We start from the raw sequence: 18,951 nt of genomic DNA, 5'->3' as shown, positions 1-18,951 counted from the left end.
GTATAGTAGTGTGTGTGTGTTTTTTTTTTGTGAGTCAGTGTGTGTGATTGTGAGACAAGGCAGGGACAGTGCTGCTGCTTTCCTGCTTTGCATTAACTATATTCTTTCAACAAACGTTCTGTCCTTTGATGTTATGTTCAGTCTTAAAATCTTATTTAAAACGCAAAACTTAATCAGACAAATCAGTTTTATCTCTAGAGTTTCTGCTCGTCCCTTTAAGACATAATAAGGGAATTGTGTCCTTTCTTATCAAAAGTGTCTTATACCATTGATCTACTAGATATGATTTTAAGACTGCATTCTAGATAGATACTGTGTAATATGAATATTCTCTTCAGTGTTGTGATATTATTATTATTATTGTTATTATTTGGCTGTAGCTACAGGCTGGACTGTGAGGTAGGAACAGGAGGGACAGCACAACCACCCCAAATCTGAAAGATGAAAACAAAGCCAAATCTCATCCAAAAACATAGAACATGTGTCTGAACACATTTATAGCACTAGAAGTGGCTAGTGGCACTCAGATCCCCACACACCAACTCATGGCTTTAGTGTATTATTGAGTTTATTAATACAGACAAAAACGATTATATACACACACAATATAAACAGCAACCAGCAGGTGGGGTGGTAACTTAGCTGCTGTTCCAGTTCACTATCACACCAGTTTGTTACCTGGTAGCTGTCCTTGTCAGTAAGATAAGAATTAGGTGGGGTGAGTGTCAGTGTCCTCAAAAGCATTAGTATTAATCCCCAATGGAAGCTTTACATAAATACACCACTGTATACTTGTAAAATAAACAGTATCGTAATAATTGTCACAAACTGGCTCAGGGCATGTGACAAGGAAGGAGTCCACACAAAGGTTATAAGAAAATGAGTGGAGCTTATTAACACTAAAGTCAACATAAAAATCAAAGAGCAAACCAGACCTAGGAATGTCCAGGTGGATAGTATCAGCTGACAAGCTTTCCACATCAGCCAAGGTTGGCTAGGACAACCTCCAAAACAGTGGGAGCGACATCACAATGTGAAAGCACTGTTACAAACACTCTAATTGAAGTGACTATCAAGTGAATTTTAGCTTTTTGTGGCAAGTTTCAGCACAATGTTTAGTTGCTGGCAAGCAACTGTATTGTTTTACCTCAACTTCACTGCTCTCATAACAGTGTTTGACTGCGGTAGGCAGCTGCTGTACAATGTACACCTGTACTACCTGCCCCGTATTTATATATATTAATAATTTATAATTAATTATTAATAGTAAATACTAAATATTTAGTTGTATAATAAATAGCTTGTGAACATAGTGCATTGCGCATGCGTTAGTCAGTTAAAGAGCAAGATATTCTTCTCAGGAGTTGGTAGAGAACATAGCTTAAAACATGTATTAAATGATAAAGTTTCTCAGTCTCACTACATTAGGTGAGACAGTGATAGAAAAAGGGCCCAAATCAACATCAAATGGTTGTCCACTATGAAAAACATGACTGGTTTTTCCAAGGTTGTGTGATGTTAAAAAGTAATAAAATGCCCCAAAGGCCAAAGACAACACCCCACCTCTTCTTTCTTTTCTAGCAGGAATACCTGTTAGCTTACAAATGATCTATGTCCTGTAACGGTAAGTATTCAAGTAAGTCTGTCACAGATTTGCGTTCATTCTTCTCAAACCTTTCTAAAATCTGTGCCTGGAGAAGAAGGTTGAACGTCAGTCTTTAGACAAAAAGTAGCTGTCTACAAGTTGTGTCATTTGTGTGCTGTGGATATTTTGGTGATCCAACACAAGTGGTTTGGGTAAAACCGCCACAGTCGCCTCTCTACTCTACTTTCTTATCCCGCCCCCTCCATGTCTCTCTTCCCTTACTCAGCCAATTGTTGACCTCAGTCCTATACGGCGCTCAGCATCCTCGCTGACACCACAGCGCCACCAGGAGGTCGAGCTAAGAGAATATGACCTTCAAAGGCCCGACCAGGCCCAGTTGTCAACAGAATTTGGACAAGTCCAGGGGCAGGACAGAGTCCACCACCATCACCACCACCACCGCTGTCACCGACGCCGGGACAAGGACAAAGACAAGAAGCAGAAGTCCCTGGATAGAGCTTCATCAGTACAACCATCCAGCACTGTTGGTGAGAATCACATGTACTGTGGCTATGAAACACATTTTGTTGCATCCTGTAGTACTTAAGTCTGGCCCTAATAATATTTAAATAACTTAAGTCCAATAAGACAACATATTTTAGCCTGATAGAGACATCAGTTCATTACTTGTCACATCAGACAATGAGTAATGGAGAGACACATATAGCAGAGTTTCCATTTAGATTTCATGGATGTCTTAACATAGCTGCAGAAATTCTTGATAGGATTAAAGTTCCATGATCAGGTTAGTAGTGAAGGAGAAGGAATTTCTGCTGCGCTTCAACCAGGGATTTAAATGTCAGAGCGTTGTGAGCCCTTAGAGGAAAATCTGCTTTGCTGGGGATTTTTCTTTTTTTTGCTCCCTTTGTTCCTTCTGACCTCAACAGTGGAGATTGAGCTCTCTAGTAAGTGCTATGCTTCATTACAAAAACATACACACCCACATGCCTTATTGAATACTCATTCATACTGTAAGTACACACAGTCACACAGTAAGTACCGTACTTGTAAATTAGCTTTTTTCTGTTGGACACAGACTGGCTGCAGCAGCCACTGTAACATCTCCCACTCAAGCTGAAATTTGAGGTCAGATTGTTTCCTGGTAAGATGCATCAAACACACAGGTCCATAAATAATGGAATGATGATGTTTTTTAGATTTTTCCTCTGTATACCACCACCACTGAATTTGAAATAAAGCACTGAAGATGTGAGGATAACTGCAGAACTCCAATTTTATCAATTTTGAAAAACCCTTTTATAACATCTAACCAAGTCAAGAACACTCTTAAGGAGGTAGGTGAGGTGAGGTAGGTGTGTCATTGACAAAGTCTACAGTCAAGACACCTGCAGCCCACCCCTGTATCTGGGGCAACTGTGCTTCTGTCCACAAAGACCATTTAGAAGCCTACTAAACATGCAGCAACATAGCATACCCACGCAAAGCTAAGAAGCGCAACTTTAAGTGCAAAACAACAAATTCTACCTAAAACACAAGCCACAATTCCAACACCAATCATTAAATTAGTAGGCGACAAAACACTCTTCTGCGAGATGCGTGCAAAACGGTCCAAGCTACCAGTACAAAATACAAAAGCTGAGGCTTTTAAATGGTCTTTGCTGCAGCTACTGTTAAACGGGGGCGCTGTGGTTTAAGAGGTCTTCTGTAAAACTGATAGGACAGTGAATCATACTGCAGAAGGCTGATGATCCAAAACACACAGCAAAAGCTCAGCTCAAAAATTTGTTAAGGCAAAGAAATGGTATATACACTGGCTAAGTCCGTAGTTTGTCTGCCTCAGCAATGGAGGTGTGTGTATAAAAAATGCCTGTAACTCCAGAATGGTCAATTCTGCAAATTTGTCAAACTGTGTGAATTAAAGTTGAAAGTCTTGACTTTGCTCACACCTTGAATGTTTCATTTCAAATTCAGTGTGGCGTTGTACAGAAGACAGCATTGTTCCAAAATATAATATATCCCAGGGGAGCTTGTTAGGAGACCATCAGTCCAGACTGCTGGATGAATATGAATTGAACCCTTTTCTGAGAAAAACACATTCAAATCAAGTTTTATTACACATACAACTGTTTTATTTCAGGAAATGACCACATTTGTAAACCTTTTTTTTCTACACTGTCCATGCTGGATTCTTATTTTTCCTCTGGGATTGATTTTATGACTATGAGCCAACTCTTAAATCTTAGATGTCACAGAACGCCACCAGGAATGATTTCTGAACTGGTGTCAAGAAGTAACAACAACAAAGTCCGATTTTTCCAAGTCTTTGCACATTGACTGCTACAGTGAACAGAAAGTAGAGTAGTAGAGTTGCAATATTAATGGCATCAACCCAGTACATGTTCTGATTATTTTTTGCAGCATAGATTGTTGTTGTTAGTCTTTGTCATCATGGACCATCTGCTAGAGCAATTTTGACCTGAGAGCTGATGGCAGGGTGTTTTTGTGTTAACACTGGAGGGCAGCGGCTGGACTTTATTGCTGAGATGAAAGGCCCCAGCGGACAGGTCTAGCACAGGAATTTACGGGTACCTCTTGGTGAGATAGCAGAATGTCCAGCAGCCCTCTCTACGTCTAATAAAGTGAGAGAAACTGCAAGAGAGAGAAATAGTTTTCCTCTTGAAAGCTTGTCACTCTCGGGGCAGATCTGACACATCAGAATGATGAATAGGCTTCTGTGTTTCTGTCATCGCTGTTTTAATCTCAGAACTGGACTTACTCCAGCACTGAAGAGAGCAACTACACCACAAAGTTTCATGCCACACACCCAACATTGAGAGAGAGAAACACACTCACACATGTACATAGTAGATGAATAATGTGCCTTTAATTGGATTGCACAGCATTTCACACTCGATAAACATGAGCATACTCCACTTATAACAGGGCTAAAAAAATAGATCACAGCGTAACTAAAATCTAAAACACAGGTTTTCACTGTCACTACATGATGGTGAGTGTGCTGGATTTTGAATCTTGGCTTCAATTTGACCTCTTGGTATTCACTGTTATGTGTGGGAACATGCACTCCCTGTACTATAGTATGCTCTATACACTAAATGCACCACATTTGAATAAATTTAAGTGCAACCCTTGTTGTCTGACAATAGACATGTCATTGATTTATGGTGCATACTTTGCTTCACCTGGGTGACACTTGAACAGAGAGTACAACAATGACTAAACAGTACATGTTTCATCTGCTCCTTCTTGTTTCATTTGATTTTACTGTTTCCCAGGTTCATTCATTGACCCTCCAGATGAAGGTTTGTCCAGAGAACGAGCGCGGGAGCGGGACCGCAGTCGGCCCCATGAGAGAAGGCATCACTCTTCAGCAGGAGAGAAACAACGCTACTACTCCTGCGAGCGATACGGAAGCATGGAGCAATGCCACGCCAGATCAGCCGGTCCCAGTCGATCCACGTCTCCAGGAGAGGGACAGGAAGCTAGTTTGCTGAAACAGGTGAGTAAATAAGCCACAACATAATTTCTAACTTTTTACATTCAATGTCCATTAGTATTTGGTAAGTGACAGTTTACTCCAGCATATTGTACCTGAAAATAAAATAAGAGATTGTTCACATCTATGTGGGGTCCTAATGTGTTTCACTGCTGAAAGGAAAAATCACCCAAAGTAAAACATATGTAGTACAGATGTAGCAGAGCATCAGCAGGGAACTAATATTGAAACCAAATATTATTTGTATTAAACCTTTAATAGCAGGGCAGGGTGGGACATCAGACTCATCAAAAACATTGTAGGAAGTATCTACACTTAATAAACATGTTAGATTTTACACATGTGTTCATCGAATTGTTTTCTATTGACTTACTAATACATTATTTTGGATCATTTATTTACTGGGATGTCTTTTGTTTCCTCAGCATGGTAGCACTGCGGTTAAATCTGGCCCAGTAACACACCCCTCTGGTTCGAGCACACCTGGCCGTAGTCGCAGGCAACTCCCACAGACGCCCCTAACCCCTCGTCCTGCTGTGGCCTATAAGACTGCCAACTCCTCGCCTCTCCCGTCCAGTGCCAACACTACTACCACCGGGCACCAGACTCGCTTCAGCTGTGGCCTTTCAGAGCATGATCGTTTACTCGGGGGTCACGAAGAGTCCCCAATTCCGGTCACCCGCATTGGTTTGGACCCTAATTTAAAACAGCAGCCGCATGGTGCCTCCCAACAAGCCTTGCTTGAAGAGACAGAGGATTTCCAGGATGCTGTGAGTAGTCACGGAGGGGGACGATCTGCCAGAATTGCTGCCTCCACTACAGCCTCAGCTTCACATGGAACTGCTGCTGCTCCCGTCACAGCACCCGCCACTCAGGGTCGGGCGGGGGTGATGCCTAATGGGTACCACTTCACCCTTGGGGTGAACTCTCCATCTGGGCCTGGGAGCAGACAAACAAGGAGTCTCAGGGAGAGGGATGAAGAAGACTGGTGCTAACAAGGCAGAGAACCTTAGAAGGGTGGATGGGGCAGCTTATCAGTGTATAATTCGTGATAGGAAGTCACTGAATTAAGCCGGTGGAAGTGCCGTAAAAGGGGTTCAGAAATCATTCCAACTTTGTAGTGTTACGCTCCATTTTTCTACAACCAACTCTTTAAGGAAAAAAGACAGGACTTTTTCTACCCCCTTTACTTGCACTGAAATTATAGCACATGTGAAAACCCTTAAGTATTTTGCCTTGGCCAGTAAAATCAATGTTGGAGCAGAAGCCAAATTTGTCTAATTTCTGCAAGTCGGACTGATCTGAAGGCTAATGATCCACAACACTATTTTTCTCATTGTTTATATTATCGTTTCTGATCGTCATGTAGGTGAGAGAAGACAACTTGATCATATATATTGCTACTGCCAAATTATATTCCTCTCTTTAATTTTTTTTCTTCATCATGTATTACTTTGGAATACAACAGATATTACTATTATTATCCTAAATTCTTCTCTTAACCTTCTGCCATGACACCTAACACACACAGTGGATAGTGTGGCAAAAATCAAAACAAAATGGGCTGGGTTAGAGCAGGACTTTTCCTGATCATGTTTTTGTAAATTGTACTAGATATACATTTTTTTAGTGCACACAGGGAATAGATCAAGTCTTTTCTGACACTATGTGGCTGAATACTAAGTGCCTCGTTTTCCAAGATGTATTGAGATGCAGACTGCTTTGGGGGGAGATGGACTCACTGGGAAGAAGTGGAGCAAACAAAGCTCTTGTTTGAAACTGGTATAAAGGACAGAATGCAAAAAAAAAAAAAAGGATTTCTTTGTACTGATTCTTGTGGTAAGTAATTACAGATCCAAAGTAAGCAACGTAGTGCATGCCAGGGTCTTGAACTTGTCAAAAAATTGTGTCTGTACTCTTTCTTGAGGGTGTGTGGTAAGCGTTTGCCTTTCTCTTTCAAATATACTGCCAGTCAGTTGGTATATGTGAAAAAACAGTCTCTGAATGCTGAAAAGTGCCATTTTTTGATTTCTACGTACATTCTCATATACAGACGCATTTGCCTCAGCAAGGATATACTATATTTCTCATTGCTGTCATGTTTGCCCAGATTCCATGGGCTCCCTTTCTCCCCACCTATTTCCTCTGAGCACAGTATTGACTGAGGGGTTGTAGGCAAAGTTATCTGTGTGTGTATTCACGGGTACAATAAAGAGTTGTGTTGTTACTGCTGACTGTTGTATTTAAGTAGGGCTATGCAACAAGATGACACTTCGCCCGCTCTGTAGCTTTACCCTCTGCACTCTCCAGGTTCAGGCTATAGTGTGACTGTCACCAAATTTTACATTTCTGAGTGTGAGGAGTTGTAAAATTGTAAAATATGATGTATAGTTACTTGAAAACACACACTGGGGCACAAAAGGTATCAATGCTAATATACTGTATGTGAATCACAGGGCATTTTTGAGGTTAGCAAGTTGACTGCATGATGCCTACTCATTTAGGACTGCCCTAAATATGAAAAAACTGTGTTCTTTCCAGTCTTGGGTCAAGTTTTATTTTGAAAAAAATTTCAGTGTTTTTTCAACTTGTTTGGGGTAAATATAGACCAGAGTAATAAGGTGTCACTGATTTAGTCAAGAGGCTTCTTCCCAGATCTAAAACAAGTATTTAAAGGTACTCCCAAATCTGAAACCTAAGGCCATGTTTCAAGCATATACAGTATTTTAATCTGTTAACTAAGGCTTTATTTCAATGCAAGCAGGACATATCTGCATAAAGCATAAAGTTGCCAATATTCAGTACTTCTGTTATCAGTAAATCTCCTAAACAAAACAGAAGCCATAAATATTAAAATTATTGTTTGGTTTCAAAGTGGAAACAGAGCTAATTTGATTTAAAATTTTAATTTGCTTTAAAGTTAGTTGAGAGAACCAGTTTAATGATGCTTTTGTACAATGTTTACCTGAACAAATACTGACAGGAGTGAGAGGCACTGCAGAACATTTCATTAAGTTTATCTTTAATTGAAATAAGGAATAGATCATAGACATCTACTGTAGGTGTCTAAATCTTTGTGCTCATTGTATTGCTCTGGCGTTTCTCTAAGCAAGTTAAAGGACGTGGATTATTTGGCTATACTATGAGATCCAATTCTGATTATTTCCATGTGTTGACTTCCTGTAGGCTCATATTTGTTAAAAACGGTTAAAACTGTTTCAGAAATCCAGTAAGTCCTACCTGACATAGGTGCCAAGGTTTCCTCTGACAGTTTCACAGTGACTGCCACCCCCCACCTCTGGACATGTCCTGTTTGCATGTTCTGAAAAGAAAATGTGCATGTGGAAAAAAAAGAGGCACTGTCTGTTGACTTCATTAAGGCCATGATGTGTGTAATTTGTTTCCTGGCTGTATTTCCTGATTATCTAAATACACAAATGTATCTGTTTCAGGTATGGGTGGGTGGTGTGGAGGAGGGTGGGGGTGGGGCTGAACAAAGAAGCTTGAATAATATATTATGTCAGAACCACACTGTCTCTCAAAGAAGAGCTTCTGGAGGGACTCCATCCTTCGCTGCCTGATCTGTTACTTGACTGTCTCAGCCACAGTCTTTTCGACTGTACCTATAGATTTTGTATGAATATACAGTAAGTCCTTGAATAAAGAGGTATGATTATGAAAATTGCATTACGTGCCTCAGTGTTTGGGGTTTGTTAACATTTATCTGAATCTGAATCCACTATCAAAGCTGACATTCAATTCCCTGTTGAACCTTGTAAGGTCACAGGAGGGCTGGAGCTCTTTATATCAAAATCCTATTAAATGATTAGCAAATTAGTCCTGTTAATTATCTATTTACACAATGACAAGCCCATAGAGAATTATTACCGCTTGTTTCAGTTTTCCATGTTCTTCTTGAGTCGGCCTGAGTTTTCTCCAAGGAGTCCAGTTAGCTCCCACAATCCAATTAACCTGCAGTTGTAAATGTGAGGGTGAATGTTTGTCGGTCTCTACTGTATTAACCCTGTGATAGACGGGTGACCGCCCTCCTGCCCCCGAAATAGATGGATAGATGTTGTTGTTTTGGTTCATTCTCGCAGCTGTTTTCAGTAAAATCCTGTTAGACCAAGTGTGCACCACCTGTCCAGCAAGCAAACTGCAGACAGACTGGACTAGCAATGGGTTTATAGTAGAGCATCATTAGCTGAGATGTGTGGACAGCTCTCTGGTGGTGGACACGATCAAAACAAAACAGAAATACAATTATTTCTCTATATATGTGGAACGCACATAAGCCACTGTGATTATAGTGGCTAAAAACACAGTTGTTGTTTTAATGCAAAGTATTAAGCAGCTGAACTGGAGCCTAAAGTTCACAGTGTAGTGGGAAGTACAGTTTAGACTTAAATCATTATAAAACACATTTCCCCTGATCTCTGTAAACCTGAAAAAGTTTGCACTAATAAACAATTATGACTCCACACTGGTCCCTGAGTCCTGTAGATGTGTACAATTAGTCCACAGTCCACTGCAGACCACTGCAGACCACTGCAGACCACTGCAGACCACTGCAGACCACTGCAGACTACTGCAGACCACTGCAGACCACTGCAGACTGATCAGGGTTCCTTCTTCAACCTGGACCAGCAGGACACATGGGTGGAGACCATGCTGGATTCTAATTGGTCCACTTTGAAGAAACGGGCGGAGCCTGTGTTGGCTCTTTTGGCGCCACGATGACGTGATGACTGCGAGAGGAGAGAAGCTGCAGCAGGAGGAGGTGGAAGAGGAGAGCTGGAGAGGATGAGAGGATGAGAGGATGAGAGGTCACCTACTCCTGCTCAGTTTAACCTAAAACAGCAGAAAGCTGTGACCAATGTCGTTTGTCTAACTTTAATTGAACTGGAGCTGTTTTCTATCCAGACTCCCTCAGGTGCCTGCACTGTTTGCATGTGGTGAACTCTTAATTGACAAGGTGAGAACTTCGGGACAAGATGCTGATAAAATGGACACTTTGCCTTTTCTGGCTCGTAACGACGAGCAGCGTCTCACCTGAAGAGACGCTGACGGATTTCGGAGGCGAGTCCGGCTCCGGGATGCTGCAGACAGGTAGGAACACCTGCAGAGCCGCTGGAGCTTAGTTAATGTTAGCTAGTGCCATTAACATGAAAAGCCTGCTAATATTAAATGTTTGGTTTCAAAGTGGAAACAGAGCTAAGTCGATTTAAAATGTCAATCTAAAATATAAAGTCACTTTAATGTCGCTTTCGTGACATTTCTACCTGAATAAATATTGACAGGAGTGAGAGGCCGCTAGCTGCTGTTTTCTTTATTAGCTAGCTAATAAAGAAAATGGCCCCATCATTAGACCCCACATCTGTAAGTATTTAAGTTAAACTTACATTTATTGTATAATGGAGGAAAATAACCTACACGTTTTCATCTGTAAAATAGCCAGTGAAATGGACAGGTATGTGCCATAAACCACTACTGTCTTCATTAATGACAAAGTTTAAATCACTCTGTTGTCACCTTGTAGTTTTCATCACATCCTCTATCGACCGTGAGCTCAGTCAGAGCTGCAAACCTCCATCACCTGTGAAGTCCCTTTAACAACCAGTCCCAAGAGCAGGGAGATTTATTGTCAGGTTTTATCAGCTGGAGGTCATTACATCATTTATAATAATGACATATTTTATTAATCCCCTCTGGGGAAATAGTTGCTGGACAGCTGCAGTACATGACAGTGCTACTACAGGTTTGGTGTTTTATCAGGAGGAGTCGAACCACTGGCCCTGGGGGACAACTGATGCTGCTCCTTTAGTTCAGTTTGAGTCTAGATGAAAAACCTCCTCTGCAGCATCAGTCAGTCCAACGCTGATGCTGTAACTGTTTTACTTTCCCTGTGCGAGTGTGAAACAATTGTCGACTCTGAGTGAATAACTTTGTTTTGCGAGCTGTGATGACTGAACTCAGACCACAACAGAGCCTTGAGTTATTTTCAATACAGACCAATTACATTTGATTGTTTTTGGGTGTTTTTTTTTTTTCAACTACTGAGCAGTTTTTCAAAGACTAACACTAATTGTTTCTAGGACACGTGTATTTCACACTACCAGCCTGCTGATGTTTATTCTGTGTCTACAACTCTCATAAATTTGAGGCCTCTGAAACTTAAACCTGAGGTATGTTGTTAACGAACAACTTGCACATTAAAAAGCTTATTTGTCTTTGCAACAAAAACAGACCTAAGTCTGTATTATTACTGCCACCTGCCTCTTAAAGTGTTTCACTTTTACCGGCCTGACTGTGATATCAGTCAAGATCATGCTAGTGAATTACAGGGTACATGACCATCCAGTCCTGACGTCTATAGAAGAACATATCCCACTAATATGTTTCCTTTCACTTGGGTGTGTTTGGACTTGCTCGATACAGTACATCAGGCAAACAAAATGTCTTTAGTTTGCATAAAACACATGTGGAAAGTGAATCCAAAACGCATCCACAGTTATTAAATCGCATGGAATGCTTTTATTGTGCCAAGCAGATTTAGTTAATCACAACATCATCTTCCACAGCCAGCCCTGTTGTCTCATCAGTGTTTTCAGTGTCTGGATCCTTTGTTTTATCAGGACTGTTGCTATAGTTACAGAGCCATACATGCTGTAAGTTTACATTGTGTTTCTGAGTTGTGTTGGCCTTGTTTAAAACATCCATGGTCTGTCGAAATTGGGATTGGAGCCCTCATTGTGTCATGTCTGGATTCTACAGCATCACACATTGTTTGTTTTCCAGTTTCGGTTTTATCTGATTTCCTTTTTGCTGTGATCTGTGTGTTATAGCAGCACAAGGACCCAAACAGAATTGTCTGAGAGCATAGAGCCACCTGAGGGTTTGGATTAGACCGCTCAGGTGACAGAGAAATCCTGCAGCTTGTTGACTGAAATCCAGCTTGTTGAATGTTTACTGTGTGTTTTCAGAGAAATACTGCAGATGGCAAAGTGCGAAAGCGATGTGAAAGCCATGTGTAAACCTTCACGGCATATCGCTAAATACTGTAGGCTGAGGGTTTTACTGTACTGCAGTAATCTTCTTGGGTTTATCCAGATGTAACTGAGCTCATTTGGAAGGTTGTGATTGCAGCAGTTTCGATGAATCAGCACTTGAATGAGACAGTACATACTGCACTGTAAATGATAGTTTTCGGTCTGTAGACATTTGTCAGGGTTGACTCATGTTACATGCCTTAATCTGTACCTGATGCAAATATACAGAAAGGCTGCAGAATCCATCGTTGGGATTTTGGGAGCTGTGCATTACACTCCTTTGTCACTCACAAAGCAGTGTGCTTAGATACCTGCTTCATGGCATTTCAGTATGTGTTTCCACATTGACTAAAAGAATTAATTTAAGCTACAAGATGAAACAATTTCAAGTTGCTTAGAGAGAAATTCTACCTCTAACATTATGGTAATGTAATGCATGTTGTAATTGTACTTAAAGGAAAAGAATACAGATGAAATGGAATAATGCACCAGGTATCTAGTATGATCTGTTGCACAAGAGTCACTCACCTTCATATTTGAACCCTGTATGACTCCAATGAATCACACTGCATTCCTTTCCCTGAGGTTTGATGAATTGCATTCATTCACACAGTTCTTTTAAAAAAATCCTCTGCAGGTGATTTATCTGTTCCACAAAGGTGTCATTGTGAAGACCAACTCCGATTTAACTTTGAAGTCCAAGGCTTTGTGTGCTGAATGCAATACTAGCAACAGGCTGGTATTGCATACATAACTCTATACAGACATGTAATCACTGTCTAGTTAACTCTCAACATATGTGTGGCATTATAGAGCTGAATTGTTTAGTCCGTCCAACTCTGTAGCGGTAGTAGGGAGACATGAGGCATGTTGATTTCAGATTTCAATTAAACGAGCTTGGACAGGAACAGAAGATGAATGATTTTTTGTGCCACCCTTAGACCAAAATATCCACTATTTCATATTTCATATTGCAGTTGTGTTTTCTGAGCTTGTTTGTGTAGGTTTTTCACAAAATTTATTTGGATGTTCATAGCCCCAAGGACACATATCTTAATGTTTTTGGCTTCTCTTTCTGCACCACCAACATTTACACTTCCAGAGAATCCAATAAACCTGTCAATAAACCTTGTAAGTATGCTAGATGGCTAATACCTCTGTAGTTCCTTGAATTAAGCATCAAACATTCCCCAGCATTTCCCATTTTCTACTCCATCTATTCATCCACGCATCCATCCTTCCAGGCAGCCATATTCAGCTGTGATATGTGACTCCCATATGTCTGGAATAGCTGGCTGTAACCTCTGACCCTATGAGATAGGTATCGCTGGAGAACAGTATGCAGAACAGCTGCTGAGAAGAAGTTTGTGATGGTTAAAAGAAGAGTGCCTGTGTCTGAGTGTCTCCATACCTCTCAGCAGCACCCATCACCCATCCACCTAGCAGCTACCCAGGTACTAAGATACTTTCTTCAGAAGTGGAAATAACTGGCTAACCCTCTTGCCCTTCCGTGTGAGTGTCAGTGGACCTCAGACTGAGAGGCACTAAGCAATCTTTTCATGTGTCTAAATTGCACACTTTGGGAATTTGGGAAGGCATCATTTCATAGACATAGTTGTTAACCTTTTTTTAATATTTTCAATCATGTCTACCAAGGAAGACCTGAAATGTGCTTTAGATTATAGGTCTCCAAAAGCTTTTTTCTTGCTTGCCATGAGGCCTAAGGATGTATGAGATTCTGGATCTAAATCTAACAGCCAGATATAGGTAGCTTTCTAATTATATTTCCAGACTAGTTGATGATTTGATCAACAGAAAAATACTAAGCAATAATTTAGTATTTTTTTAAACATAAAAACAGAAAACATTGCACGAAGACACCTGATCCAGTTAATCCTCAGTGGGTAGGACACAGATAGGTGGAAAACAAGCAGGACAGTGTGCCTTGAGGACCAGTGTTGAAAATCACTGCTCTAAGGGATGATATTGTGTCAGATGGTAAAAAAAGATTAATGGTATTACGTGTCTTTGTGGGAACATGCTTTCCACACAGTTTGCTGTGCACGCTACTCTGGTTTTCGGTTGGATTTTAAATAGCCGAAATATCTCCACACTACTGAATCCCTCTGACCCTTTGCAACAGTCTTCCTTGTTTTTGAACTGTGGACTGTCTGTTGGGATGTCCTCTCTGGTAATGCTGTCACTTTTTCGTTAACATTTTCTGCCGTAATTTTCTCTTAAACACAAACAAACCTAACCTGATGTGGCTGTAACTCTTCTAGTTACATGATTGGTTCAGCATGGCGCTATTCTTGTTATCATTGCCTTTTCATGTAGTCTGTACTAGTAGTACTATTGCTAAGTACAACTGAGGAACAGTTTTATATTCTTCATTTTATGCTGCTGCTGTTATAATTTGATGTTTAGTCATATAACTTCATTGTTTCTTTTTCCACACTGCTGCACTAATTAATATGGCCTCAATCTAATTTTGAACAGTAGGTCAACAAGGTGTTTGTGTATCCACAAAGTCTAGCAAGCTCAAAATGTTTTTATTTCTAATGGAGAACTGTCATGATTGACATTAAATTCAGTATTCTCTGCAACACTTACATCACCAAGTCCTTAACCGAGTCCCTAAGCTCAAACCACAGCAAAAGCACAAACCCTGTCACAGAGATGCTCATGTTCTTCTAGCAGGTTGAACTCATGATGTCATTGTCAGTATAATGCCAGATCCATTACCAGGCATCTGCAGCCAATGAAATATGATCTTGGACCTTAGGGCTCATTGAGTCCTGATCTGGAGCCTATTAGCCAATCGAAACCAGGCACAGGGCCATGTGCTGTGGTGTAAAATTCTCTACAATATTCAGACTGGATTATCGGTCTGGTTGTGAGAGTGGAGCAAGTTGCAGCCTGTGGTTAGTGTTGTGTGAACTAAAGCGGGTTGAGAGAGAGCTAGGTACACAGCACATGTTGAACCAGAATCTTCTTCCTTGTCTGTTGTCTTTCAAGCAAACTGGAACCAGATGTCCGATGGGGTGGGTTGATAGTGTTCAGACAGACAAAGCTCCTCAGATGTTTGGTGTTAAAGATGGATAAAAGGAAGGGATTTTTATTTTTGTAACTTTTACAATGTTACCTCAGTAACCACTTTGTACTGTCATTTGTTAGTGTGTCTCTCATAGCTCAGACGCCGGAAAGAGCTTACAGACGCATTACAGACATTACATTACAAAGACACACATTCATGTGGAAAGGGCAATTTATTGATGTGCTGTTTTTATCCCAAGCTGTTTGTGGTTGCACTCAAGTGTTGACACGTAATTGTGTCCATTCTCTTTGCAGCAGTTTGTGGCTGTTTCTTTGTGGCTTGCAAATGTAAACACCTGCCTTATGGTGTGGAATAAAAAAGCTAATGGTGCCACAGTGCACCTGGTAGGAGGTATCTTAACCAGACAACAGTCAGTTCATATTCTTCCTTGTTGAGTAACTATATTTGATTTTGATCATATGTCCATATAAGTGATGGTTAATGTTTTAGCTGTTATTTAGTGTAAGGTAAGTTATTAGATTACTTAAATGTTAAACAATACTGTAATATTAACAAGAATAATAATGATAATGATGATAATGGTTGTGGCTTAAAAAATGTTCCTTATGTAATTTCACATAATCGACAGAATTAGGTCAATAATCACAACATTTAGCCCCAGTTATGGCATGCTGATTAAAAGTGTGAGATTCTTTAAACAGAGACCAGAAAATGGTGCTCTGCATGCTTTGTAAAACTGAAACGTTACCATAACTGGTATGTAGCCTCTCGGAACAAACCATCCTGAGGCTCTCCGACCTCAGAATGACAAGACAGCAGCATCTTGTCTTTAGTGATTGAGTTTTGTTTGGTTGTTAGTTGTGTTTCAAAGAGCAAATGGCAATGCCTGGTATGGCAACACCACTTTCTAGCACATTTGTATGCTGCAAGCAGTTTGTTTATGGTGTATAAAACTAAATTATGTAGATTTCTTATAATGTTGTCCGGCACAGCAACATAAGCAACACTTTGCAGATAAATGAAATGAGTGCTTTTCTGAATCCACTGTGACATTAGCATTATCAAGCAGCACAGGTTGAAGCCTGGAAATATGTGAAATTAAATAAAATCACACTGCTTGAACGGTTCCGTTTTTCATACATCTTTTCTTATTTTCAAACTCTATTTTTTTAATAACTCCTGTCTGGACTGTCACTACGACTCCAAATCGTGAGAACCCTTTTTAGTCTTAAAAAAATTATGAAACGTTTATCTGTTCTTTTATTTATGAGAAAGCATTAAGCATCAGAATTAATTAATTAAAATGTTATTCACATGCACAACCAGTCGATGTGCAAACTTTAACAACCAAGCTGTTTTCTGATCTGAACTTATCCTTATTATGTTCCTTGAGAGCTTGAGCATTGGGTCTCAGTGATTGTTCGTGTTAAAAATATATCAAATTATTATCAAAATTAAAAATGTGTGACACCACGTGAAATAAGTTGAGCTACAAGAGAATTATCACTCATATGTGCAGCTACTAGCTTCAGAGTTTCAGCTCTTGGTTTAACAGTTGTCTGACCCACAACATTTCTGTTTGGGTTCACTCTCTCCACTTTCATAGCATTTATTGTAGCTTGTGGTTTTCAGTAAAAATACACTGCTATCTGCTGAGCATTAAAAAAAGCCCAGTACAGTTAAGTTTGTTTGCAGTTTTCTGGGGAGCATATAGCAGCTAAAGAGACAGATATTTGGCAATAATTGTAGATTTCAGCAATACAAGGCTACTGCAGATTAAACATGCCTTTATAAAATTGTATAAATGCTAAGGTTTTGTTAGACAAGCTCCGTTCTTTTTTAGCTCTCTGATCTACTGTAATGTGGATTGTTTCGCCACGTTGAATTTCTTGTCTCGCTGCCACCAAGTAATTGTTATAAGCAGAGGATTCAGAGAGAGCACTAATTCTAAATTTCCCTGAAAATCTTCGGTCCTGCTAGGTATGCCTACCCAAATCTGAGGTAATAGCAAGGCATGACTTTATTTGGCAACCATTTGCCCCATGGGACACATTTAAACTATCATCTTATTGTAATTCATCATTAAAAAAGTCAACATGGAGCCAGGAAGCAGGTTTTAAGTGATGCAGCTGAGACATGTGTAACTGCCTTAATACGCTTTCATTCCCACAAAATAGATGCCAGGTGATGCAGTGTTGTTTCATACCAGTGAGACACATTTCTACTCACACACACTTAATTCCTGCCCTTCCCACTCTCCGTTATACCACATAGACACAGGAACATTTTGTTACCTCATAAAAATTTAAACACATTTAACACTTAAGGTTAATTATCAAAGATTTATGGCATGTGCTGTATTGTTCTGTGTTCTGCTGGCCATTTGTGTTTTCAGATACCCCTGTGTGACATCAGCAAGGTGCAAATCAGCAACAGTGTCAAGCAAGTCATTTATGCACCTCTTAAGTAAACTCTAAAACACTATTTTGTGAGCCAAGATTTTTCTATTTTCAGTTATTATTATTACTATTTATTTATTTATTTTAAGATTTCTTCTTCTTTCCTGACTCACTGACTACTGTAAAATTTGTTTGATGCTTATCTTTATTGGTTTGGCTGAACTGACTGATGAAGGACCAAAGAGGACCAAACTCTTATGACAGAACTGAAACAAATCTATGAGGCAGCCAGAGGGAAAGACTCACAATTAGTTCTGTTTTCTTTTTTTCTGTACTTGTCTTTGTATGAACCATGCCCTCACTTTCAGCCATTCGACCTGTTGGGCTTTTGTTTACCTGAATGTGATTGATTTGTTTTGAAGTGTCTGCCCAGGCTGGTCTGTCACATTAACTGCTTTAGTCCACACTGCTCGAGGTTTATCATCCCGGGAGGATTTGGTTCTGAGGACTGTGGGCTGGGATTTCTTTCTTTATTCATTGCCTGCATGGCATTTTGCCACACTAATCAAAACAGTTACTCCAAGAAGAGATATTAACCATCTGTTATGTGCCTTGTGTGTGACAGACTGTACCCGTTTCTTTGTCAGTGTGCAGGTTTTTTGGTCATGTTTCTCTGCTTTTGTTACAGCAAAGACGATAATTAGCACCTTAACCTCAACTGAATATAGCCAATATCAGTATATATGATATAAGTCATCTGAAACACTGCAACAAAATCTCCATCTATGGAATTCATATTTCTTTGAAAAAGACTCTAACAAGCCAACATTTTTGAAACATGTTGGTTTAATATTGGAAGTAAAATAATGGTGCTTCAACACCATATTTCAATTATGAAGTAACTTGTTAGCAGCAAATATAAACTATACAGTAGTTGTTACCGTATTCATGTAACTAGAAATCAGATTGTCTTTGCTCTTTGCAGTAGTCTAAAACTATATAATAGTCTGTCTTTAACTGTAAATATAGAAAGTACAGCAGGCTGCACATGCTGACAGAAAGGCAAGAGAACAATGAACAATGGAGAGTTTGGTGATATGCACACAATATCTTTCATTCATCCTCTCAACCTGCAGAGCATACTACAGAAAACTGAGATTCTACATGTGCACACTGAACTGAACTGAACTCAACCAGCTACATTACTATCACAATTTTTAAAGGCTTCATTTATATCAACCATTGCCACACTAAAGAATAGAGCTGTCAATATTGGCTAAAAACAATATTTTCTCTAGAAAAGCAGAAAATCAAACTATACA

At 39.9% G+C, this 18,951-nt stretch overlaps 2 protein-coding genes across 7 annotated transcripts in view; both read left to right on the top strand.

Moving 5' to 3' along the window:
* cacna1bb (calcium channel, voltage-dependent, N type, alpha 1B subunit, b) overlaps positions 1–8,808 on the top strand; it is a 123,129-nt gene extending 114,321 nt beyond the window's left edge. For all 5 annotated transcript variants that reach the window (XM_026339528.1, XM_026339531.1, XM_026339529.1 and 2 more), the window contains 3 exons: positions 1,872–2,133; positions 4,903–5,126; positions 5,549–8,808. In XM_026339528.1, the coding sequence (XP_026195313.1) occupies positions 1,872–2,133; positions 4,903–5,126; positions 5,549–6,118 (1,056 nt within the window). In that variant the 3' untranslated portion in view covers positions 6,119–8,808. The remainder of the gene's footprint in view (positions 1–1,871; positions 2,134–4,902; positions 5,127–5,548) is intronic.
* Positions 8,809–9,915: 1,107 nt separating this feature from the next.
* Positions 9,916–18,951, top strand: part of si:ch211-196i2.1 (collagen alpha-1(I) chain) — an 81,875-nt gene continuing 72,839 nt past the window's right edge. For both annotated transcript variants that reach the window (XM_026340142.1, XM_026340141.1), the window contains exon 1: positions 9,916–10,232. In XM_026340142.1, coding sequence (XP_026195927.1) covers positions 10,118–10,232 — 115 coding nt within the window. In that variant the 5' untranslated portion in view covers positions 9,916–10,117. The remainder of the gene's footprint in view (positions 10,233–18,951) is intronic.

Source organism: Anabas testudineus, chromosome 22, assembly GCF_900324465.2.
Source record: "Anabas testudineus chromosome 22, fAnaTes1.2, whole genome shotgun sequence".
Taxonomy (NCBI): domain Eukaryota; kingdom Metazoa; phylum Chordata; class Actinopteri; order Anabantiformes; family Anabantidae; genus Anabas; species Anabas testudineus.
The sequence above is the reverse complement of the archived record's forward strand: the minus strand, read 5'-3'. Positions and strand labels throughout refer to the sequence as shown.